At 41.8% G+C, this 26,096-nt stretch overlaps 1 protein-coding gene across 5 annotated transcripts in view; it reads left to right on the forward strand.

The window, feature by feature from the left end:
- Positions 1–4,613: 4,613 nt before the first annotated feature.
- The window catches only part of LOC105052249 (sorting nexin 2B), a 38,176-nt gene continuing 16,693 nt past the window's right edge, over positions 4,614–26,096 (forward strand). The window contains exons 1-4 of one of the 5 annotated variants that reach the window (XM_073244671.1): positions 4,614–5,728; positions 8,371–8,577; positions 8,693–8,953; positions 16,868–16,954. In XM_073244671.1, coding sequence (XP_073100772.1) covers positions 4,757–5,728; positions 8,371–8,577; positions 8,693–8,953; positions 16,868–16,954 — 1,527 coding nt within the window. In that variant the 5' untranslated portion in view covers positions 4,614–4,756. The remainder of the gene's footprint in view (positions 5,729–8,370; positions 8,578–8,692; positions 8,954–16,867; positions 16,955–26,096) is intronic. The other 4 variants (XM_010933002.4, XM_019853079.3, XM_010933001.4 and 1 more) reach the window with 4 other exon arrangements.

Below are 26,096 nucleotides of genomic sequence, written 5' to 3' on the forward strand. Positions count from 1 at the left end.
CTCTACATGTCACGCATCATCAGTCTTCTGTTGATACACGTCTCCTGCAATTAATGCACCGATGGAAGGCGGCTTTTGGAGGTCTCATTGAGGTCTGAGGTTATTTAAAATCTCCAGACAGAACGAGATGCAGACCTTGCAAAGTTCTGATTTTCTTCTTTTACTGCTTGTTCTTCTCTTCTTCTTCTACTATCCTCCTCTTCTTTCTCTTACCTTCCTCATTTTTTTCTTTTGTTTGCAAGACAGTGCCTGGAGCAACCATCCTTTAAAGTATTTGAAACATTAGCTTTTTCTTTGTAAAGTGCTTGGAGCACTGATTTTTTTTTTGTAAAGATTTTAATGAATAAAAAAGAATATTTTGTTCTGAAAGTCGTTGCTCCATTTCCAACTTTAAATTTATATCTGTGGACTTTATGAATTTTGCTCGGCTCATAGAGAACAATACAAATAGGTGCTCAAATTAGCATGAGAAAATGCTCAATGCTCAGCTCAACACGAGTAAGGTTCTAGGCAGCTCAACTTGAGCATAGATATACTTAGGACAACTTCGATTGAAGTAAACATATTTAGAGTAGTTTAGCACAATTTGAATGTAATTCGACTGTTCATGAATCTGAGGCATCATAACAATTATCTCAACACTACCCCCTACTCCTGAGTCTGAGAAAATGCCTCAGGTGGAAGGAGTACTAGTTAAGGTAATGCTTCTGGCCATATGCTATCCGTCTTTTTATTCTTCTTCTGAAGAGATTGTGTGTGCCGGTGGCGAGGTTGTGCCTACGACATCTAGAACTCTTCGGTGGCGTTCCAAGGGTCTGATTAGTTATCTCTTCAGAGATTTTCTAAGGGTCTTCCTCTGCTTCTCGTGTGACTCGGGCTTTATAGGGGTCTGGTAAGTTAGTCCTGCTTTGAAATCATCGAGGTCTTCTCGAGCATCGATTAGTTAGCTCTCATGAGTGGTGTTATGTACCTACAGTGATTTTGTGCCTACGACATCTAGCACTTCTCGTCTTCGTATGAGAGGTAGTGTGTGCCAGCGGTGAGCTTGTGCCTACGGCATCTTGTACTCTCGATGGTATTCTGAAGGTCTAATTAGGTATCCCTCCAGAGATTCTCTAAGAGTCTCCTTCTACTTCTCGCATGACTCGAGCTCTGTAGGGGTCTGGTAAGTTAGCCCGCCTCGAAGTCATTGAGATTTTCTTGAAGATCTGGTAAGTTAGCCCTCATGAGTGACGTTGTATGTCTGTGACAATCTTGTGCCTACGACATCTAGCACTTCTTGTCTTCGCGTAAGAGGCAGTATGTGTCAGTGGCGAGCTTATGCTTACGGCATCTTGCACTCTTGACGGCATTCTGAGGGTTTAATTAGTTATCCCTCCGGAGATTTCCTAAGGATATCCCTCCATTTCTCGTGCAACTCAGACTCTACAGGGGTTTGGTAAGTTATCTCCACCTCAAAATCATCGAGATCTTCTCGAGATCTGATAAGTTAGCCCTCACATTAGTTGACTGTAGTTATAATTCAGGATCTTAAGTAAAAGGAGGAAGCAACTCTTGGAGAACTTGGATGCTAATCATAACTTGATGGTCCTACAAATTTTATTTTCATAAAAAATAGTTACATCATTGATAATATATGATGAGGTTCACCGAGTTTCATGGTCTGAAAATTGGAGTCCCATTGAGCTGCTTTAGCGTATAAATTTTTAGGCGTGCCATTTCATCCACTCGGTTGGGCAATGGCCTTCCTTCTAGCACCTGCTCCGTAGGCTGTGAGATTTTAGCTCGTTGCAGCATTAGATCACCAAATCAAAGTGATCATCAGGCGACAAGACCCATATTTTTCTATAAAAAATTAATTAGTCGGCATTTGGTTACCTCATCTAGATGTGAGTTGATTTTCACCATTCAGCTCGGATTCCAGATGACCCCCTAGTAATCGTGTGGATTTCTCCTCGGATGGGTCGCTCTTCTTCCACCATTTATCCTCTGACCTACTGTCGTTCTTACCATGCTGGTGCTTATTGTGGCTGAGGTTGAGGGAGATACTGCTAAGGTAGAGGGAGCGGCTGCTGAACTCTCGAAGCTCGATATTGAGGGGCCGCTCTTCGGATAAAATGATTCAGCCGCCCCTGCTTGACAAGCCTCTCGATCTCGTCGTGAAGTTGGTGGCAGTCTTCAGTATTATAACCATGGTCATGATGGTAAAAGCAGTATCTATTCGAGTCTCGATGGTGCTCTGATCTTGTTCTCATCAATCGAAGCTCAGATAACTCAGGCTCCACTTGTAATAACACCTCTCTCTAAGAAACATTCAGAAATATGTAGCTATCGTACTGCCTAGGAGGTGATTGGTTGTCGAATTCTTTTTGAAGGACTGTGGGATCGACGATTTTGACCCCCAGTATTCCACCTCAAGGGTGGGGATTGAGAGCACTGGCGTCTTTTCTTCTTTCGCCTTGGATGGAGCTCCTTACTGGGTCCTGTTATGGTTAAACCGATGGGAGTATCACCAGCAAAGGCCTCTTCCATGCGGGCATATATCTCCATATAGGCAAGCATATCTGGGAGATTCCGAGGATAAGTCTTAACTAACGACTTTTTCAAGTCGTTCTTCAGGAGATCGCTCATCATTGCGGCCATCGTAGTCGACTGATCTAGATTTTGGACCTCCAAGGTCATTCCATTGAATTTATTCATAAAAGAGCAAATTGACTCACCCTCCTTTTGCTTGATAGTATGGAGGTAGTCGGACCGCTTTTGCTGCCACTAGCTGCTGATGAAATGATCGATGAAAGACTGGTATAAGTCTTCAAAGGAATGGATAGACGTCGGTCTCAAACTCGAGTACCACTATCGAGCTGCCCCTTTAAGAGTTAGAGAGAATGCTCGACAGAGGATTGCATTCGATGCTCCCTGAAGAAGCATGGCTGCCTTGAAGGTCTCCACATGATCGATAGGGTCGGTGGTCCCATCGTAGATCTCCAGCTGAGGTAGTTTGAAGTGCAGGGAGAATGGTTCCTGCACAATCTTCGGGATGAAGGGTGGCTGGCTGTTATATCCTTCGTAGGGCAGCACCGAGGGGCCATTATTGTTGAGGATTTTTTTAATTTTCTGGCCCAACTGCTGGCCGAGCTCCTAGAACCGTCTTTCAAAGTCAACTTCATGGATAGTACTAGTCTTGGAGCACAGAGAAGATCGGCATCAGAGGGTTGAGTCATGGTCGAACTGTGGGCTTGGAGATCGCCGCTTGACCGGTTGCTGGGCTCTAAGATGACTTTGATGAGTTAATCTTCTCTTCAGACTTCGAGGAGGCGCCTGCGGCTCTGGTTGAGGTGGTGGCTGCAGAGCCACAGACAAAAAGAATTCTGTGGGGGCGCACCACCGAGGGAACTGCATGACGCACTGTTGTAGGGATTGTAGGGACAACTTGAGGAGGCTGTGGCGCCACCTGAAAGGGCACGAGCAAGATCTGGACTGCTTGAACTGCAATCGTCAAATTTTGAACTTGTTGGAAGAGCTGACTAAATTGATCAGCCGTGACTGGTGTTGGCAGGGCCGGTTGAACCGGTGGAGGGACGATCAGTTGAACCGATGGAGAAATTTTTGATGCTAGTAGTTGAACTTGATTGTCAGTCTGGCTGGCCGCCTGTCGGAAGGCGACAGTATTAGAAAGCCGGAAAGATATCCGTCTTGGAGACATGAATGCGAATGTAAGCCCTTCCTCTATCTGTTGCTACTTAAATCGGTCGAAATCGGAAGACAGACATCTGAAAACCTCGCACGATGATGCTGGTGCTGGAGTCACCTGCAAAATAAGTCCAAAACTGGAGGTTGTGGCTCCGACGAGGACCCTCCGACGTTCAAATCAGAAAAATAGAGAACAAAAAAGCAGCAATGGATTCTCGGAGAGAGGCTCGATTGAACTTACCTGGGTCCTTGAGACTCTAGTTGTTTATATAGAAGAATATCAAATAGCTGGATTGTTAACTGTGAGACTGTACGATCTCGAGATTGTCGGACTGTTGGACATATTAAATTGGACGAGATAATTCAGCCCTTAATCGCTTCTGTGAGATCAGAAGAGATGGTTATGTCAAATCTTATCTATTCGGGATAGATAATTGTTGTGTACATTAAAGAGATAAATCGGCTGAGCAGCTCATACACAGGTTAGATCTCGGAGACACCTCAACTCAGTATGGAGATGGACTTAGCTCATACGGCATTCAATGGTTGTATTGATGATCTGAAAGCTTGACATGTATTGTGATATAGCGCTGATTTGAGATGCTCGTAGTAACCATTCTAACAGTACGAGAAGTTTTATTTTATTTTATTATTTTCCTACCATCGCCTTGTGCTTCTTCATGAGTTTTGATAAATTTAATTTTAGTTACAAAAACAGCGGTTATTCCCAAATTTCCCCAAATTTTGACGAATTTGTCGACTCTTTCCCACTTAAAATCGTGGCAAATTACACCGAATTTGTGACCGTGAAGACAGAATTTTTTGTGCGAATTTTCGTCAAAACAAAGAATCGATGGTACCCCATTGTTCCTTCGCTTGGTCTCACTACCGGTACAACTATCCACTCGTCGCCGGTTCGCCCACCCTCCGTCCATCGCGATCCACATTGCCCACGCGCCGGCCCGACACCACCCCCACCCCCCCACTCCACCCTCCTTCTCTCCGCTGTTAAATTTTATTCAGTTTAAGTTATCAAATAAAAGCAGGGAGAGAGAGAGGAATAAGGATGATGGGCGCCCAGTACCGGCTCGAACCGCCATCCGCGCGAGAAGAGGTGGAGGCCCTCGTCCTCGCCCCCAACGATCCCCACCCGCTTGCCGCCGCTCCCGCCACCCCCGCCGCCATCCACGGTGGCGATGCCCTCCTGTTCCCCACTCTCTGCCCACACTCCCTCTCCTCCTTCCTTGATCCTCCCGCCTACGCCAACGTCGTCTTCTCTTCCTTCGACTCCCAGAATGGCGCCTCCGGCTCCCATCACTTCCCCGGCCGCGCTTGCTCCTCCTGCCTCGCCGCCGACGGCGCCGCGGTCGTCTCTGATTACTTCAGGATCACTGTCTCTGACCCCCAGAAGGAGGAGGAGACGGCCGGATCCCTCGTCCCCGGCAGCGGCACCTGTGTGACCTACCTCATCACCACCAAGATCGACCTCCCCGACTCCTCCGGCGGTGGGGCGACGGAGTTCCGCGTCCGGCGGCGGTTCCGCGACGTGGTCACCCTCGCCGATCGCCTCGCCAAGGCGTACAGGGGGTTCTTCATCCCGCCCCGGCCCGACAAGAACGTGGTGGAGAGCCAGGTGATGCACAAGCATGAGTTCGTCGAGCAGCGGCGCTCCGCCCTCGAGAAGTACCTCCGCCGGCTTGCAGTGCACCCGGTGATCGGGAAGAGCGATGAGCTGAGGGTGTTCTTGAGGACGCCCGGGAAGCTGCCGTTGCCGGCGAGCACCGACGTGGCCTCGAGGATGCTGGACGGGGTGGTGATGTTCGGGGCGGGAGGAACGGGGTATGCTACTCCGCAGGATGCGTTGCAGCCGGCAAAGAGGGGCAGGAATTTGTTGAGGATATTCAAGGAGCTGAAGCAGTCGGTGGCAAATGACTGGGGAGGGGTGAAGCCGGCAATGGTGCAGGAGGATAACGAGTTCTTGGAGAGGAAGGAGAAGGTGCAGGACTTGGAGCAGCGGCTCAGCATCGCCTCCCAGCAGGTATCTAGCAAGTAGGAGCAGTTCCGTTGTTTATTCAGTTTCTTATGGTTTTGCTTGCTGAAACTGCTTGCCGATCAATAATTATAGTATGAAAATTTGAGAAATTGGGTTTGCTTGATTAATGGAGATTTTATTTTTCTCATGGATAGTAAGGTATAGGAAAATATACTAGGGCTAAAGGATATGTAATATGTTTGTGGAGAGAAGATGAAACTGAACCGGGAGATTTATATCATGGTTATATGATGTATACTGTAGAGCAGTAGAGCAGTGATAGGTTATGCAAACTCTATGATAGCTGATGCGTACGCCTTGATTGGGAGAGAAGAATAGGAGAGAAGAGAAAAGAATAAGAGAGAGAGTTAATACTTTCTCTTGGGAGTTTTTTCAACTAAGAAAAGAAAAGGGGAGAAATAGAGAGAATACAAACTCCCTCAAACCTGCAATTTTTTTCTCCTCCAAATCAAGCAGATTTGGAGAGAAACGAATTGGGAGTTTTAATGAATTTTTTATAATTTTCATCTTACCCCTCTAATAATGAAGAACAAATTAATATTACATTTCTGCCGTAGGGCTTATTTCAAGCCTCACACACAATTGAGACTCCTACGAATGGAATAAAAGGAACCCGCTTGAAGCCTCCCACTTGATTGAGACTCCTGTAGATGGGAAAAATCAACGAAAACACAAGGAAAGATAGAAAAAATCAGCGAAAACACAAGATAGAAAAAGTTAAAAGGTATGACCTTTTCCCTCTTAGATTTTTTTTTTTTTTCCATTTCACTTCTCTTTTTTGGAGATACGAGGGGAAGGAGAGCACTTGAGGGAGACGGAGGGGTTTCTTTCTTTTCCTTTCCTTTTTGCTTCCAACCAAGAAGGGAAAAAAATTATTATTTTTTCTTTTTTTAAACTCCCAACCAAGATGAAAGAAATACCCATCCTTTCTTTTCTTTTCTCTCCTTACTAATATTTTCTTTTCTTCCCCAAACTCCCAATCAAGGTGTAAGTGCAGGTTGTGAAATGCTATGTCCATAAAGAAAATGGACATTTATTTTCTTCAAAGCGGCAGAGAGAGAGAGAGAGAATGTACCGATGATTAGTGAAACTACTAAGAAACAACATGCAAACCTTTAAATAAGTTTTTTAGAAGACAAGATTTCGATCACCTTGGTTGGTGACCAATACTAGGATGAACTGAGATCCTAGTTTATATCAGCCAAGATGGAATCTGGGAAATTGAAAGCAACTGAGATATTCCAATATCTTTGGCTGATACATTGAAATCAATATATTGAGATCTCGATTAGTGTAGTAAAACCTGGCTACTGTTTTTAGGCTTAACTAAAAACTAATTTAAATAGTAAAAATAAGATTAGACAATCTTGGCTAAGATATGGATATTGTATTGATGGATATAACAGGATATGTTGGTTATAATCGGCCGATATAACAAGAATCAAAATTTCCTAGGTGCTTAATAATATTGCCAACTGATATCTCAGCCAAGATGAGAATCTTGCCTTTTAGAGGGAAAACATTATATAAATGCTATATGCATTATGAATGCACAACTATAGCAGGAGTTTTTACAAGGGCAAGATGGATTTATTTTTAATTGTAATTGCTAACCTAACCATAAAGCCAAAATAAATGATATGTCTATTCAACACTCCAGCTCAAGCTCTATGATAGGAACAAAATAATATCTTATTTGGAAAGAGATAGACAAGAATGATTTATTGATAAAAGGATGCTACAATGATTTTATTTACATTTACCATATTATCCATCATACAAAGTAGGAAGATTTCAGGAAACTGATGAAAATTGCAATCTTGGTAGTGCATTTTTGTGGAGTTTTACATATTCTAACATGGTTCAGGATGTATCTAGTTTCATGGCCATGCAGGAAGTAGTAGGTGAGAGGGGGTCTAAGGAAGATTCTTAGTGGGTTAATACTAAGAAAAAATTTGGTTTGTCGGTATAAGGACTATTGATTGTTCAAGATTATGTAAATAGTTCTTTGCCTTGAAACAAGCCATTGATTGAATCAACAAAGCTGGAAGTTTCTTGGGAAAAGGGAAGAAAAGAAAATAGGAAGAAACAATCTTTTGAATTTGGTCTTTCTATGCCAAACAAAAGAGAATGGGGGCTGCACATTTTAAACCTTAAAGATATAAGCCTTACCTTGCTTAGTAAGTGATGGTGGAAGATACCATCTTCCAATGGAAAACATGGATCCAAGTGGATTGGGAAGAGAAATTATAAGAGAATCAGGGCTACTTTTTCTAGGACCAAGGTGACTTATCACGTTTTTTGAAGTACATTATTTTGAAAAGATTTTGGAGCTGGTGATCTTTCATCAGCAATCTAATTTCCAGTAATATTCTAGATTTCCTGGGATGAGAACACCATTATCCAGACCCAATGGGTTGATCAGCATTGGATAGCTGTGGGAGGGAATCTTGAGCTTGAACTTGATAGTTTGCTTCAACTTATGAGTAGCTTAGGTGATTATTGTCTTGAATCGTTGAATGTGTTTATGATTCAGAATTTACACCTCATTAGCAGAGATTTGTCTGTTTGTATCCATACTGCATTGCAAGTGAGTTTCTCTGGTCCTTTTCTTTTCTTGGATGCAGGCTGAAGCACTTGTCAAAGCACAACAGGATATTGGAGAAACGATGGGTGCGTTGGGATTGGCATTCATCAAACTGGCAAAATTTGAAACTAAGGCAACATATGATTCTCAAAGAATACGAGCTGCCGACATTAAACATTTAGCAACTACAGCTGTAAAAGCAAGCAGATTTTATTGTGAATCAAATGCACAGACAGTTAAACATCTGGTATTTTGGCCATGTTCCACAGCATCAAATTTTGATCTTAGTCTAGGGTTTTGGGTTTCTTATGGTGGCTTATCAGTTGTATATATACATATAAGTGATATCATGCTTTTGGCAGGGTACACTCCATGAATATTTGGGGCTGATGCTAGCTGTTCACAGTGCATTCTCAGACCGTTCCCATGCTTTATTAACTATACAAACACTTCTGTCAGATTTGTCTTCTTTGCATGCGAAGGCAAAAAAACTTGAAGCTGCATCCTCAAAGATATTTGGTGGTGACAAATCTAAAATTCGTCAATTAGAAGAATTGAAAGAAACAATAAGAATCACAGAAGATGCTAAAAGTTGTGCGCTAAAAGAGTATGAGCAGATTAAGGTACTATCTGCTGCTTTTCATGTAGGCTTCAGAAGTCAGTTATTTCTGCTAAGTTCTTCTTGCTGTTGATCACCGATTATTTGACATTTGTGACAATGTTTATCTATAATCAGCCAAATTCTTATATTTTCCTGTAAGTCTTCATTCAGTTAACAAACTTGAAGTTGTGATATAAATGTTGGGGACTGTATGGCATGCTTGAAGGAGAAAACTACCATATGGTTAGTTTAAATATCTACATTTTAAGAAATAAAAAGAGTTTCATGAAAGAACATCATGAAGGTAATAAAGGATGGCTCATCATAAAATTAGTTATGGGTACACAAATTGAATTATCAATATTCTATGCTTAAATATAGAGAAAATCAAGTTCATGTAAATCATAATCTCATTCTTTTCAAGTGCCACAAGTTTCCATATAGGATTTTTAATAGCCAGGTCTGGTTAGCCCACCAGTAGAATGAAGCCTGATTATTTACAACACGTTGCCAACCCAAAAATGATGTTCAACCATGTAGGACGCCGGTCATAACCAATAAGCTTTGCCCTAACTAATTGATCTGAATTTATGAATTCCTTTTTCATGTTTGTTCATGTCATGGTCTTTCTTGCTACTTCTGCTTTTGTTATTTCAGGTTTCTTCCTCCTCCTTCTAGACATCCAATTTAGTAATCTAATTTATCAGATGCTCAATAACAAAAATGCCAATCTCAAGGTTGAATGAATAAGGTGGAGGACTGCTTTATGACCACTCATAAGAAAAAGCTCAAACTATAAAACAAATGTTAAGGTGATGAATTTTTAAAAACTTGCAGTAACACTGGAGGTTGGTCGAAATGAATGGTCAATAAGGTTCACAAAGAAAATTCAAGACATTTTAAAGCATAACTTGATGGTATTCGTCTTGCATGTGCAGACCCTTTTTTATTGCTCAATGTTCTGGTCTATACAATATCCTAATTCCTACTGTTTACCTATAATTTTCTTCTCTTTATTTCATGAAATAGACGGACTATCTGCTGGAAGCACTTTTCTTGTCATTTACCCCACTTTAAAGCCTCTGTTTTTATCTCTCCATTCTTTCAAATAGCATATTTAGGGTAACAAAATTGGTAGCTGCTATATTTTAAAAGGGGACAGTGGTATATGGGTGGTCAAGGGACTCCATAGTGCACATGCATTATGTGGGCAGCATATATGGTTAGTATTTCCAGATTTTTTAAACAAATAAAATATATTAAAAACAATAATCATAGCAATACTCTCCATAGTTATAGCAATATTAATCATAATAATATCTAACAATGACTGGCTATTGCTTAGTGCTTAGTGTAGCAATTATAGTTGAATTAGTATATTGATCTTATTAATTTATTGTCAATGTCAAGAGCACAAAGAGAATTTTGGAATTGTCTGTCCCAATTGAGTTTCTAGGCCATGCATTTATAGAGGTAAAATATACATATAGAATATACAATCAGTCTGATTTATAGGGATTTTAAATCAGAAAAAAGGTTGATAAGGAATATACAATCAGGCTGATTTATAGGACTGATTTATAGGGATATTTACATCAAGCAATTGAGGGATATTTACATCAAGAAATCAAGGTTGATAAGAAATATACAATCAGGCTGATATAGGAATATTATTTTACAGTCTAAAATTAAGGAAACCGAATTTTCTTGACATCCTTGACACTCCCCCTCAAATTAATGGTGGTGAATTAAGCAGCAACAATTTGCTAGTAAGCAAATTGTTGCTGCAAGAAGAAAGAGCCTTGATAAATATATCAGCAATTTGATCTTTGGACGACAAATGGGGAAGTAAAATAAGTTTTTGATCATAAGCATCACAAATGTAATGACAATCAATTTCAATATGCTTAGTCCGCTCATGAAAAAATGGATTTTCAGCAATCTTAATTGCACTTATGTTGTCAGCATATAGAGGTGTAGGTGCAGATTGCGAGAACCCAAGTTCAGTAACCCATGCAACCATTCAATTTCAGAACATGCTAAAGACATTGCTCTGTACTTAGCTTCAGTAGAAGATTTCGAAATTCTATCTTTTTTCTTATACTTCCAAGAGATGAGATTTTGTCCCAAATAAACACACCAACCAGTTGTGGATTTATGAGTATTGGGGCAATCACCCCAATCAGCATCCACATAAGTAGTTAAAGTCAGTGATTTATAAAAAAAACCACAGTTCCAACAGCTTCATCCCAAAAGGTAGGAGGAACGGAAGTGTCAAGCAAAAGGGTATGGATAACATCTAAAATATGATGATGCTTTTGTGCAGCCATGCCATTTTGTTGTAGGGTGTGAGGACATGATTTTTGAGATAAAATACCTTTTTTTTGTAGAAAAATTTGAAATTCATTAGACGTATACTCTCCCCCTAAATTAGAATGCAAAATTTTGATTTGAGTTTCAAATTGATTTTCAATCATCAACACAAGTTTTGAAAACTAAAAAATCTTCTGATTTTTGGTGCAGTAAATAAACCCAAATGACTATAGTCGTCAACACATGTAACAAAATATTTATTTCCTAAACTTGAAATCATGGGAGTAGTCCAAATATCAGAATGTTCTAGGGCAAATGCTAAAGTGGAAATATGAGTACTATTTGAAAAAGGAAGACTTTTACTTTTACCAAGACAACACTAGAATAAAAAGATTCTTTTGGAGTAATTTTATTGCCAATAAATCCATAATGAAACATCATGGATAGTTTATTAAAATTTGAATGTTCGAATTTTCTATACCATAATGTCCATAATTTATTGGAGTCGTCTTTAGAAGAAGCAAAAAATACAGTATTATTATGAGATGCTTGAGTGAAAGTGAACACTCGTTCGTCTTTACGCCCCCTCCCAATCAACTTCTCAATTTCCAGCTCCTGTATCAACAACCAATGGGTGAGAATGAGATTTTACAATTATTCTCTACAAGTTGACCAACAGAGATTAAATTAATGGATAATTTGGGGACAAGAAATACATCATTGAGATTCGAAGATGTTGAATGAATATTACCAATTCTAGTAATGTTTAGATTAGAACCATATGCAATATCAACTTTAGAGAGACCATCATAAGAAGATAGAGTATAAAAATTAGTAGATGAAGAGGTTATATGGTGAGACACAGTAGAGTCAATATACTAAGATTTATTAGAACAGGTTATACATGAAATTCTTATAGTAGATAAGGCTGACTGAATCATCTCTTGGATTGATTCAGTAGTCATTGAGGAGGTGGCTATTACGGAAGACTGATTGTTAGTAGACACTTGATTAGATCAAGAACCTCTAGAATCACCAATGTGGGTATGGAATGCTCTGACATCTTTATTTTGGGATCATCGACGACATTCAGTGATGATATGCCCCTCTTATTTACAATAGCTACAGACCTTCTTACAATCCTTGGTAGTAATATATCCAAATTTCTTGCATGAGAAACATTGGACATTTTGAAGGTTACGTGGTTTAGATATACCATGAGTGACAAAGGCAACATCAGTCTCTTTTTGGTGCTCCTAATCAGTATGAGAAAGAATTCATTGTTCCTCTCGCAAAACTGCTTGAAAATAATTTTTTAAATTAGGCACCGATTTTCGATTCATCAAACTGGCGCGTACTGTCTCAAATTTGGGTCTAAGCTTCATGAGAAATTGGTCTTGCATATTATTTTCTTGTAATTTGCAGATAACAAAAAGAGTTGCCGGTGAGAGTTTCTCATATATAATGGAGTTGTATTCAAGCTACAGATTCATAAATCCTGAATAATATTCTTGGTGCCTTGAGTATATCCATTGATTTCCATGGCAAGATTGTATTTTCATGCAACATTGTCCTGATAATATATATTTTTCAATGAATTCCACATTGCTACAGCATTATTGTACATCCTCAAATTGATGCCTATTTGGGGTTCCACCGAGCTAATAATCGAGCTCATGATTTTCATATTATTTTTTCTCCATTGTTTTAGTACATCAATGTCTGAATCTTTTGGCTTTGATTCAGTGCCATTCATATATCCTTACAATTCTTGCCCCATAATAAAGCATCTCAAAGTAAATTCCCATAATGAGTAATTTTTTTCATTACAACAGACGGGAATAACTGTTGTTTTACTTTGTATATCCATCCTAATCATCAATATATGAAATAATAAAGCCAGTGCGCAAAATCACAAGTCCTAAATATTGTAGTGAAAATAAGAGAACTGATCTGCCTGAAATACGAGTTAGATTGCACAAACCAAAATAGAGACAAACTTAGAATAAGCAAGAGAAACCTTGCCGAAAGATTGAATCTAATCCAAAAGATCAAGAAAATTCCAAGAGAGAGCCAAGACTGTTGACGTGCTAAATCAAGATGAACAAACTAAATTTAGTTTCATAGCTACGAAAGGAACAGATCGAAATTGCCCCAAGAAATTGAGGCGCTGGGTTAACTGCTTCTGACACAGAACCAGAACAAGTTCTGCAATCAAGAAGAGCACAAGATATTCCTCTTTAATTTTTTTCACATCTATTGAATTGAAACCTCGCTCTGATACCATGTCAATGTCAAGAGCATAAAGAGAATTCTAGAATTGCCTGCCCCAATCGAGTTTTCAGTCCATGTATTTATAGAGGTAAAATACAAATATATAATATACAAGCAGGCTGATTTACAGGAAATTTACATTAGAAAATCCAGGCTGATAAGGAATATACAATCAGGCTGATTTACAGGGCTGATTTACAGGGCTGATTTATAGGGATATTTACATGGCAATTGAGGAATATTTATATCAGAAAATCAAGACTGATGAGGAATATACAATCAGGCTGATTTAGGAATATTATTGTACAGTCTAAAATCAAGGAAACCGAATTTTCTTGTCATCCTTGATATATACATGTGTCTGTTTAAGTAGAAACTAATATCAAACCCAATCATTTGTTTGAATCTGTATCATTTGCAAGTGCTTGTAGTGTTGTTAAAGGCCCTAGGCGTACCTAAGCACTAGGGGTTCTTGGAGCCTAGGCACAAAGTGCAAGGCGAAGGCGCATGCCTGAGAGAAGTCAGGCGCCAAAAATAGAAGAACATAGAACTAGCTATAAAAAAGAATTCCAGAAAGTAAAAACTAGCACCCTAGTATTAAAAAGTAAAAACAAAAATCGGTCTAACTATAGGCAAGAAGTTTAGCATGTAAAAACTAGCTTTAACCCAAAAACAATCAAATTAGTGTTTTCTAAATTTCTAATTGGCTAATCCTCATCATCATCATCAAGCAAACCAGCTTCATCATTTTTTTCTTATTTCTCTCCAATATCTTTCTCATATTCATCATCTGTCTCCTGCTCTAATTCATCTACAGACTGCACTTCTATTAGACTTTGATCTTTCTTATATACTATAACCGACCTTTCCTATTTCTTAAAAACTAAAAATCAATACTTGCTGGAATCTTGCGCCTTTTGGGTAATGATGCCTTTCTAATCTCTATTTACTATAATTGACCTTCTCCATGTACTATAATTGATTTTTTCTATTTCTTAGAAACTAAAAATTAATACTTGCTAGAATCTTGTATTTCTTGGGTGCCTCATTGTGCCTTTGAACAATGCAGAGGTGTGTGCTTGAGGCGCCAAGGTTGCGCTTGAGGGTTGTCACCTCGCCTAGGGGGTTCAAAGGTGACGGCCTTTGTGCCTAGTGCCTTTTGCGCCAAATGCGCCTTTAATAACATTGAGTGCTTGTATAAGAGTAATCTACATATGTGGTCACTCAAGCTAAACGAGCTACATATGTGATCTCTCACGACAAGTAGGATACAAATGCTGCTTCAAAATGCTAATCTTACTGCAAATGCATCCGCATAGTACTGAGTGAACCATCTTTTCAGCCAATATGTAGCTCAACTGCATATGCAACCGCATATGCAGCCTCATGAGTTGCATTTTAAAACCAAGTTATTGTCTGGCATTTCAGTTTTATTTGGGTTCATTTATTTCTGCCAATTTTATATTTGATGAATTTTGAGTTAGTTTTCTGATTTTAAGGCACTTATTCTCCAACATTTTCCTCTTTTGATGTTGTCTTTTGCAGTCAACACCTGATCATCCGATAATAACAGATAGCTGCACTTTCCTTTTGCATATCAGCAATACTTCTATTTGAGCAAAAAATAACAGTATTTTCCTGAATCGTTTGTGTGATCATATTAGCAAATTCTTAATCTATCAAGGGCCAACCCCCACCTTTTAGAGTTCAGGCTATTCAATTTAAACTAAAGTTTTCATAGATGAGAAGCTACTAAACCCTTTACTGATATTTCATGTGTTATTTCTTTTTCCGTGTGCACTGAGGTGTATATGTGTTAGCTTTTTCTTAGCGGGCAGCTAGTGCTCCCTGCGCAGTCTTTTAATTTTTCACTTTTTTCAGAAAAATTGGCAAAGACAAACCTTCTTTAATTAAGCTGATGAAAGATGACCCCACATGAACAGCGATAACTTTCTACAGCTTCATGTCTAGTGTTTTGAACTTGTTTTGTTACTACTAAGCAGTTGTGTAGCTATATCTTTTTAAATGTTTTCCATTGTCATACCATGTCTTCATTTCCTGTATTCGATATGAGACAGTTCATGACCATACTCACTTTAAGTATGTTTGAGTGGTTGGTTCTTCTTGTATCGCATGACTGTAGTCACTTCAGATTTGTTTAAGCGGTCGGTTCTTCTTGTATTGCAACCTTCTGACTTGTTGAGTATGTCCTCAGTTCTATAAATTAATTAGTTCTAGGAAATACTGGTGATCACATTGCAAAGGACTGAGGTGTTCCTTTCAGATAAGACATAGCTTTATGAAAACATTAATTGTGGAACAGTAGGCTGTTAACCAGGGTTCTGAGGCCATTCAGAAGGACCCAGGCACCAGCCACTGGAAGTGTGACATGTCATCCAATAGCTGTATCTGGTCTAAAAGGAGTCAGATGAATTTCTACTATCCATATTTGTAGGGATCTTGATTGTTATAGTACACATATTTACCTTTTAAGAATCATTCCTAGTGTTTCCATGAAAAGAAATCTTGCTTGCTTTCATAACATTCCTAACTTGCCATCATGTAGGGTGACTTTTGACTCCACGAACTAGAATCCTGTCAATATTATGGTTATTGTTCATATGCATATGCTCTGAAGTTTTTTTTTTTTTTTCCAATTATGTACCATATGAAGAAACCATATTTCTGCCTTTCTGGCAGTCCCATAGTCACATAAAGCTCAGTAAATTCTGATAGGTCATTTATGTTGATGATGGTGATCCGAAACCAATTCTTTCAGCAGCATCACCATATTGTCTTTATGAAATTAAAGTAAAAAGCAATAGCTTGCATTTATATTTCATGCTAAACATGGACTGCTAGATGGGCCATTTACTTGGTGGTGTAACTTATATGCATGTACATATAGTCTAGCTAATTCAAAAACTGCTGGCTCCCATACTCCATATTTTCTTTACCAAATGAAATATTTTTGGAAAGTGTCCCAGCAACCTCTGTTTTTATTTTTTGCACCTCGTCATTTCATCAGCAAATGTAGGATATGGAAATATTTAGAGAAAGTAATTCTACTTTGTATTTTACATCTTTATAGAAAATAATGATGGTGGACTGTATGAAATTCAGTAAAGTACATAAACAAAAATCACTGGCCTTTTTTTTTCCATGTTTTTAAAGACCAACTTTGTAAATGTTATGTTGCTAGTGTGTTGTGTTTTTTAATAATTATACAAAATGGATTCAGTGACATTGTATTTGTGTGGTGGTATCAAATGCAAGCACTCTGTACATAGCATTACGCTTATGGAATTTAGGGATGTAGATATCTTATTCAGTTATAACAATAATGCAGGAAAACAACAGAACTGAACTGGAGAGGCTAAATAGAGAAAGACATGATGATTTTGTGGCTATGCTGAAAGGGTTTATAATTAATCAGGTATGAATTAGTCGGTTTAGTGCTCTACAAGGTGCTAGTTTATTCAATAAAAGGCCTGTATTTTTTACCCATCTTATGAAGTATGCCGAGTTGTCTTTTGAGCTTGACTGTCATTGGAATGTGCATGTATTTTGGTAGATTTGAGTTAATTATTTAAGCAGATATTGATGTATGGAAAATTAGTCAGATTAGATAGGGCAATGCTTCAAGGATAAGGGATTTGCACCAACTTTTACTAAATGGATGTGGCATGCCTGCAGAGGTAATTTGAAGAAAGGTTTAGTGGTGCACTACTTGTACAGGCACTTGATTGTTTTGGGTGTAATGGATTGTTGGTATGATAGGCCAAGTCCTGTACCTATCTCCACCAGTTTTGTACATTATGGCTGGTATGGACTGATACTATCTGGTACTTAAATTTGAAGGCTAAAAAGAACTTTTAATAAAAGAGAATTCTAGCTTGCATTGGAAAGATTTGGGCATAGAGAGACATTTGCAATTTTGTTATGTCAACCATACCACATGGCCTTTAAAGAAGGGTTTGTCATCAATTTCAACATTTGTAAGAAAAAAGTCTTGGTACAATCTGTTATTTCATGGCTCTGAAGAGTGCGGGAATTTATTGGAGTATAGAGTTTTGAACCTTTTGAGTAAACAGGGCATCAGTTCAAAGAAGATTCTGCAAGTTGCTGGAGCTCATGGAATTATTAATATGGACGTTTGTGTGATCTTCTTGATGGCATACAAACCAGAATTGTCTTTTTCAAAAGAAATTTGGAATACATTTCTCAGTGTACAAGATTCTGTTATGTAGGTGAGGCTGAAAGCTCCTACTTCCGATGTTGAGGAAATATGAATTAAGGAAGAATATTTCCGACCATCTTAGGGAGATTTATGTAAACATGGTACAGAATCTACAAATAAATGATGCAGTACCAAGACATTAAGGAGGGCTCCAATCAAGAAAAAGTACTCATTATAGAAGAAAGTATATTAGAAACTTTAATTCCTCTGTCTTTCTATGTTTGCTCATTGATTTAAAAGAAAGCTGAAGATTCCATTTCTGGTATTGGGGCTTCTGGATTGAAAGTCTTTACATTGTGTTTGGGGAATCTTGTATATTATATGTTATTCTGTCTTGAACATTTTAATATCTTTAATGGTCGGATTTTTTTTTTTGTGCCTTCCCATTTGGGGCAGACGATATGGAGATCTAGCTTTGTTGAAAACAGAAAATTGTGGCTGAAAGGGATCTTTTGAGGATGTCCTAAAGATGGCAGCCTAGTCTAGGATTAGTGGTGTCTTTATTTCTCTAGCTACTGATAGTTAGATATTAATTAATAGAAAAAAATATTGAGAAAGCAATAAATGTATAAGAAGGAAATGGGCAAATGAGGGTGAAATTGCAACTTTATGTTTACACATGAATGATTTTAGAAGTGTAAAAGTTGAAAACCATTTGTTAGTTGTTTTAAACGTATGATAGGATATAAAGCATTTTGGACGAGGTGGTGGATAAATTTATCGCAGGTTTGCTTTACCGCGTCATGACTAATTGCTTATCCAAACTGTAAACAAAACCAGAAAATAAATTATTTATGTTCTAGAGCACATGCTTAGGAAAATATGGCCTTTTGTTTTGAACTGATATTTTACTCTTTGATGAATTTTTACATTAGGTTTCTTTATTTTTGGCCATTTATGTAGCATTGAAATTCATAAAAAAAGATCTAGGGGTCCATAACAAGGTTTCCATTGTGGCTGAGACTCAACCCAGATATTAGTTTCTATCTAGGATACTAACCTACCGATGAAATGTGGGCCTATATTTACTCGTCTGGTTCGAAATGATATTTCCTGATACATTGGCTGGTTCAGTATGAATAAATTGCCAAGACCTTTATCAAATGATATCTGTCCAAATATGGTCTTTAATTAAGGTTGGCTAGTCCTTGTGATCTGGAGGGACATTGGAAATCTTCAAGGGTAATTAAAGGAAAGGGGTGTGAGGCAAAGAGGGTTTCACAAAAGTTGGCAAGTCATTGTAATAGATTAATGGGAAGAGCACATTGGCTTTGAGAAGGTAACAATGAGAGCAAGCACCATTTTCCAAGCGGGTGGCTAAGATCATGTGGTTGGTGTTGGTCATGGTGACCAAGGGTGTGACAGCCATTGTTTTGCAAGGAGAGGGCCGATGGCAGGATGGATTTATGGTAGAAGGTGCCCGCGATGATGATGGAAGTTGATGATCCATCATGGCCTAGCAAGGGGAGCTGAGCGGAAGATTGATCTATGTAAGGCCTAAGATATAGTAATGGAGGATATGCTGCGGCCAAGTAGATAGTGGAACTTGGAGAAGAAGGGCAGAGAAGGGTGGGACAGGAGACAATCATATGATCTTTTAGTTGCCACTCACTAGCACTGAGTTAAGTGTATTAAAGGATATTGTTCAAAAATTTCCTACATTTGATCCTCATATGTTGGCCATGATATCCTCTAATCTTGGCTCTTCAAAACAATGCTTGAACTCCCATCACATTTGAGGTTAACCACCATCTTGCTCTTTGTCATGCTCTTGACCCGAGATCGTGAGTCTAGGGATCATGGCAAAGCATGCAAAGCATTCCAAACACGATATCAATGTATCACAAAGGAATTCATAGTAGATTAAATCCAAAATTTACTTAACTAAATCAATTTTAATCTTTCACAAAATTTTAATAATATTCAGAAGATCTTATGTCAATTAAACTTCAAATAATAATCATATAAAACATATCAAGTTAATGTCTAAACTCGGTTGATACTTGTGACTCTCGCTTCTAAACTCATTCCCAAAGCAGTATCCATGTTCGCAATTAAGAATCTGAATCTGAAAAGAAAGTAAAGATACGGAGCTCAATGGTCTAGTAAGTAATGAATATCTCAATTAGATATCTCAGACATTATTGTTGCTGCTCCTCTTCGATCGGGGGTGACGTGATGCAGGCGACACGATGAGGTGACCATTAGGCTAGAGCGGGGGGTGTCGGATTTGGTTTTTGGATATCTATAAGGAAAGTCTGCACATCGGGGGAATCGATGGAGCATTCTCCAACGGAGGACCCTCTGACGGTTAAGTCAGTATTGGAGTCGGAGATGGAGAACAGGAGATTAGCAGCGAGAGCCAGAGTATGGGAAAGAGAGAGAGAGGAACCCCTTGTGTGTTGATTCGGGCCCCCCTTTTATGAGGGGAGGCCTGTCAGGTGTCAGGTCGCTGCTTGTCGGAGAAGTGGCCATCAGAAGGCCAGAGTAGTGAGTGTCAGCCGGTCCTAACAGGATCATCTGCGAGTGGAAAAAGGTTGCCAATGCTGTTGTTCGATAGGCTGGGACGTTCCGCACATTAGAGACCCTTCGAAGCTTTAGTGGGACTCGCTAAGGATTGGGGTGGAGATCGAGTAAAGTCGACGGTCGCCCGATGATGTGGATCTCATCGAGCTGCCGACCTTGCTTGGGTGATTGGACTGGGACCGAAGCCTGTGGTGCTATATGGGCTGTGCAGTCTAGGTGGCTAGGTTGGGGTGCCACATGCTTGCCACGTCTTTGTGTATCAGACACATCATCAGGCCGATAAAATATGGCTCAACACTTGCCCCCCACTCCAATTTAGGGCACTCGTGCTGGGGAGTAGTTCGTTGGTTGGACCATGGGATGATGTGCCGTAGCAGAGTTCTTGTCGGCACTGAGCTGGCTTCTTCTATCTTGAATCATATCGAGGTGACCTTGGATCTAGTTGAAGGTTTTTTTGATGATATCTGGATCGTTGGAAGTACTCCTGGGCCTCGATTTGTTGGTTTTCGAGGGTCTTCCTTTGCAGGCTGCTGTTGCTTTGATCGGGGTCTGCTCGATCCGATGACTTTCGGAGGGCGAGCTCGAGGTCTCCTTAAGATAAGCTCGGGAAGCTTCGATGGCAGGCTTTGTCTTAGTCAAGGTTGACTGGCAGGTTCGCTCATCGAGAACCCAAGTGTTCGTCCATAGGGCGCGTCGAGACCTCATCCACCATTATGGCATACGAGATTTTCTAGGGAAGATGTCCCAAGACAATCCTTGATTGCCGGGTGGTGGATTGAAGGGAGTCTCAAAGCATCCTGTCGGATGCTCTTTGGTAATGGGAGTGTGCAGTTAATGACTGCGGCAATCGGTGTCTTGGAGTTGGGCATGTGACGTGACCCGATTGCTGAACAGTTGGGCGTGTGCCACTTGAAACTTGTATAAATAGGGTGCTGCCGTTCGCGGTGGATGCATCCGCCAAAAAGTTTTCAATCTTTGCTTTGACAACTTGTTGTAATGGAGCTATCGTTGCGGTCTGTGAAGGAAGCCGTGAAGAAGATGGTGGTGAAGGAGAGGCCTCCGCCCAAGAAGCAGAGGGCCGTGTTGCCTGGGCTGCCGCTAGTTCCTTCGAGGGCCCCCGATGAGAGGTCCACTTCCGGCAGGATGGCCTATTGGGGGACCTCCACTGGGGCCTTCGAGGAGGCATGGCTCTGCTGTATTGCGGAGTATAAGGCCTCCGAGGCCTTTAAGGGGGAACTCTTGGATGCCTTTGCCGCTGGCTTCATCTAGGGGTTCGAAGATTGCAAGGCCCAGCTGAAGCAGATGGTGCTGAAGCTGGACCTACGCTGCCTCCATCCTGAGAACAGCGACGAGAAGGTCGCGGCATTTTCTTCGGATGAGGATTAGGCCCTCGTTTCTTTTGTTTCTGTTATTTCCTCTTATTTTTCTCCTTTTCTGGTTTTGTAAGGTGCCTCTCTGGTACTATTTTGTAATCATTAAATGAAATGAAAGAAGAGTTATTTTTTGTATGTACCTCTCTCGTGGATGTGTTCTCCTTTGTGATTGTTGTTTTCTCCGAAGCTTTCAGTGCAACACGACCTCGGGGTCGTCGAGTTGCTGTCCTCAGGAAACATTCGATTTCTGTCGTTGGGGGTTCCTATAGATTAGTTAGGTCCCTTTAGAAAATTGTAACTTGTCTTTGGGTTGTCGTTGGGAGACTCCATCGGTGGGGGTCCCATCTCAACTCTGGATGACCTCCCATTTTTTGGAACCATGCCGACCTGCGTTCTGAGTTCTCGACATCTTGATCAGGGTGCCTTCGAGGGTTCGATTGATCGATCCATTCGCTGATGTTCATGCTAGAACCCGAACACTATTCACGCTGTTCGGAACAGCATTGAGCATTTTTTTTTCTATTCTCTTGGGGGGATTCGTGTTGGAATTGGGTCTTCTCCCAAGGACCAAGTGTTGATGAGCCGTACTCTTCGGACATTGGATGCTTGACGCATGCTTGCAGATGGTGATGCATTGAAAGGGATGTGTGATATCCTATCTTTGACGGCACGATTGTCGGTCCTCTCCCCTGGTGATACGTGTCTTGTATTAATGGGGTTGTTGGAGGTGTTAGAGGTGGTTCTTCTATAAATGGACTTGTAGCCAAAATCGTCTGGTTTTACTTTCGGAATGTCGCCTTTTTGGTCGTTGGGGTGCCGTCATTGTTTGTTCGTGCTGAGTGCAGTCCTCTTGTGTCCCGGTGTTTATCTCGAAGTTTGCCTTGAAGGAGAGCGTTGGAGGAGAAAGCATCGGGCGGTGTCTTGTTTTGGTTTGGGAGGTGTTGAAAATTTTCACCGAAACGTGACGGTGGCCACTGGAGAGGCTCTTGGCATCATTCCTTGGGAGGGTTCCAATCTCTCTGGGGAGACTCTAGAGCAGTCCACGCCTTTTCTCCTTGTCATTGCTTGCGGCGGCCGTCGGGGTTGGCTTAGGATGTCACTCCACGGGACGTCCTTGGTTTGCTCCTGGAGTCGCCTGGCCCTCTCCAGTGGTAGCATTGTCTTTCGTCTCTTTGGAGAAGTGTGTCGTGAAGGCGAGCATGCTGTGACGGGTTGTGAGACTGACATTGTTAAGTCTCGCAATTTTCGTGATGCCGATCTGATGGGGAGCTTCGGCAGTGGCAGGGCTCATTCCTCTTTCTTCGTAACGAACTTCGTCTGGTTGAAGTCGTCTTGTAATGAGATCTTTTTCCTTAATAGAATGCTCATTCTATTGCTTGTATCTTTTGCGATCGCCTGATGTTACTGAGAAATTTCGATCTGGGATGTCATCCGAATTTGCTTGAAGCCACTTCCGACCATTGGGAGGTCGCACGAGGCTTCTCACGGTCTTTGGTTTTGTCCCAGTGATGGAGAATCAGATTCGGTGTGGCCAGCTGCCGTTTGAAGTCATCGACATGTAGGCTCCGGGTCTGGTTATCCCCTTTAGGCGATCTGGTGTTTTCCCGATCATGGTTCTCATAGTGTGCTTGGCCGTCCAAGTCAGTTCAGGAGCAGTGTTTTCTGGTCGGGAGTTATCGGCTTCGACACGGGCATTGTGGCGGTCTGATACTCGCAGCCCATGCGATGTTGTCTGATCCTGATCTCCCGCTCCGATGACTTGGGATCGATGTTTGGCTTCGTCCCATTTGTTTATGCGGTCTTTCGCCAAGGCGGTGTGGAGGATTCTTCCTCCTATATTTGGGGGTGATCTTCTCCTTCGTCGGGAGCTCTATGATCGTCGCTGCGGGGCTCTCTTTGTCGCCGTTCTTCCATCCATCCCCTTCCTGGTGATTTTCTTTTGCCTCCCTCGGCCCGAGCGTGCCTTCGAGCTCGGGTTAAGAGGTCGGCTTGATCTTTCAGGAAGTTTTCAATGGGGGAGGAAACTAGGCACTCGTATTTAAGTCCTCGTCGTCCTGTTGTTATGGCGACGGACTTGTCAAGATGTGGGACCTCGGGCGTGGTTGTGTTAAGATGCACCACACCGTCGCTTGATATCTCACCTTCTCTCTATCACGTGGAGAAGGGGCATCGTCGATCTTTGGTCACCATAGCAGATCGTCGAAGTGTGTGGCGATTATGGTCTCACCCAGGCTTCATAGACATCTAGGATGTCAATTGCATCATGATTGATGACTTGCTCTGTGGTCTTTTCAGTGTACCCCGAGCTTTTGGAAAAGTCTTTCGAAAAGCTGCTTCGCGGATTCCCAAGGCACCATGCTTTTATTGCCGCATGCCTTGGAAATGAAGGCTTTGCAAGGACGTAGGATCCGGATTCTTGGTCGGTGATCGAGGCAGTCTTTATGATCATTCACTGGCCGACACTTGTCGCCGACCAACAGGGGTTGCTGAGTGTTGTTTGACTCTGGCCTTTTTATAAAGGGGACCTACCACTGTCCTGGGATGAAATCTATTTGTAGCCCTTCATGGCATGATGGTGCCATTCATCTTGCCATTGGCGAGTAGTAGATGTCTTTTTCATAGGTGGGAAAGTCCGTCTTCCTGATTGGGGCTATTTGTTCCTCTGGTCGGGCTGTCACCAGCCGTTCAGGGGAAGTACATCGCTACACGGATCTTGGCTTGGCATGGGAGGTATTGAAAATTGCCATCTCGCCGTTGGAGAACTCGGACCTGCGGCCTTGGGGGATTTCTCCTGTGCAGCATCCAAAGGAGGGGTCTTCAGCCTTTCGATGGGGCACCTCCTTGCTGAGATGGCTTCAATGACAGTTTTTGGTGGGGCATCCATGGAGTACATGCTCCCGAATAGGATGGCCACCTGGCTATCGATACATCCTTCGAGGAGACCATGACTTTCATCAGTGAGAGGATCCTCGCATAGGGACCCTCAGTGGCCTTTTGGCGCTGCTCGGACCAACTGGTGTGGCTCGTTGGCGAAGTTGTTGGTGTTGCTCCTCTTTGTGATTTTTTTTAATTATCATTTTTGTAACAGAAATCTGGTCTGTAAGGAATAAAATTTCTCCATTTATTTCTTTCACTTCGTTGCATGCCTTCTTTTCGACTTCTACATCGTCGCTGTCGTTGTGCTTCATCCAGCGCCTAGAAGGTTTCCAGCTCATCTATTCGCGGGTGGCTTACTCATACGTAGGCCTAGGATGACATCATCTCATTACGATGATGCACTTTTTCGATTTGCCCACTGATGAGCTGGGATATCGAGTGAGTCAGTGGCGATCTCCACGGTCGACGATGTTCTGGCTTCACTTGCTTGCGGGCAAGGACAGCGTCAGATCGATGTTGGAGACGATCCTTGCGGTCGATGATGCTCTTGCTCCACTTGTCTTGGGGGCAAGAAAGGGCATCGGACCGATGTTGGAGGCGATCCTCACTGTCGACGATTCTCTCGCTCTTCTTGCCCTAGGGCAAGGAGGGGCATCGAATCGATATTGGAGGCGATCCTCGCGGTCGACGAAGCTCTCGCCCCACTTGTCTTGGGGTAAGGAGGGGCATCGGACTCGTGTTGGAGACGATCCTCGTGGTTGACGATGCTCCCACTCCACTTGCCTTGGGGCAAGGAGGGGCATCGGATCGACGTCGGCTTCAATCTGGCGTGGTCGTTGGGGCATCGACGTGGGCCTTGAGACTCGGATGCCTCTTGCAGTTAGGAGGATTTCGCTCTGGCAGAAAATGTGTGTTGTGTGCTCCCACGCACATCCTTGCCTGCCTAGTAGTTTCGCTTCTCCGTTCGGCACGTCATTCCACCTGTCATGGTCTTCTCAGTTATCCGAGAGATTAGCAGATGTGTTGTGGGGTTCGACTTTGGCATTTTGAATTGATTTGAGGTTCGGCTTACTCGAAGTTTCTTGAGAGAGTGGAGGCTGGGTCTTGGGGTTGAGGCTATCTTTCTGCTGACGAGTAGCTCCCTGGAACCCACCGATCTGGCTTCCTAGTTGCTGGACGTTCCTCTCGAGCCTGCTCTCACGTCGGGAGTAGTGTTGGCGTATGAAGGTCGTTGGGGTGGAGTCCTCCCTAGGGGACTCCAATGATTGGTCTTGCTGATGGCAGTTGCTGGCGTGGAGTCCGAGCTTCATCCGTGAGCCTCCGTGCTCACTCGACTTGCTCTGCTTAGGTTCGACAACCCCGCTAGAAGGGAGTCGCTAGTGGAACTTGTGTTCTCTTTGCACCGTGGGGCCGCAGCTGCTGTGCAGCAGTCACGAGCATTAGGATTTGTTCCATCAGAGCAGTGAAGAGGTCCGGACGGACGATAGTAGGCTATCGAGGAACTTGCTGTCTGGCCTTCCATCCATTTGGAGTCGCTACATGGCAAGGACCGCTAGCGCGAT

Source organism: Elaeis guineensis, chromosome 10 (genome assembly GCF_000442705.2).
Source record: "Elaeis guineensis isolate ETL-2024a chromosome 10, EG11, whole genome shotgun sequence".
NCBI lineage: Eukaryota > Viridiplantae > Streptophyta > Magnoliopsida > Arecales > Arecaceae > Elaeis > Elaeis guineensis.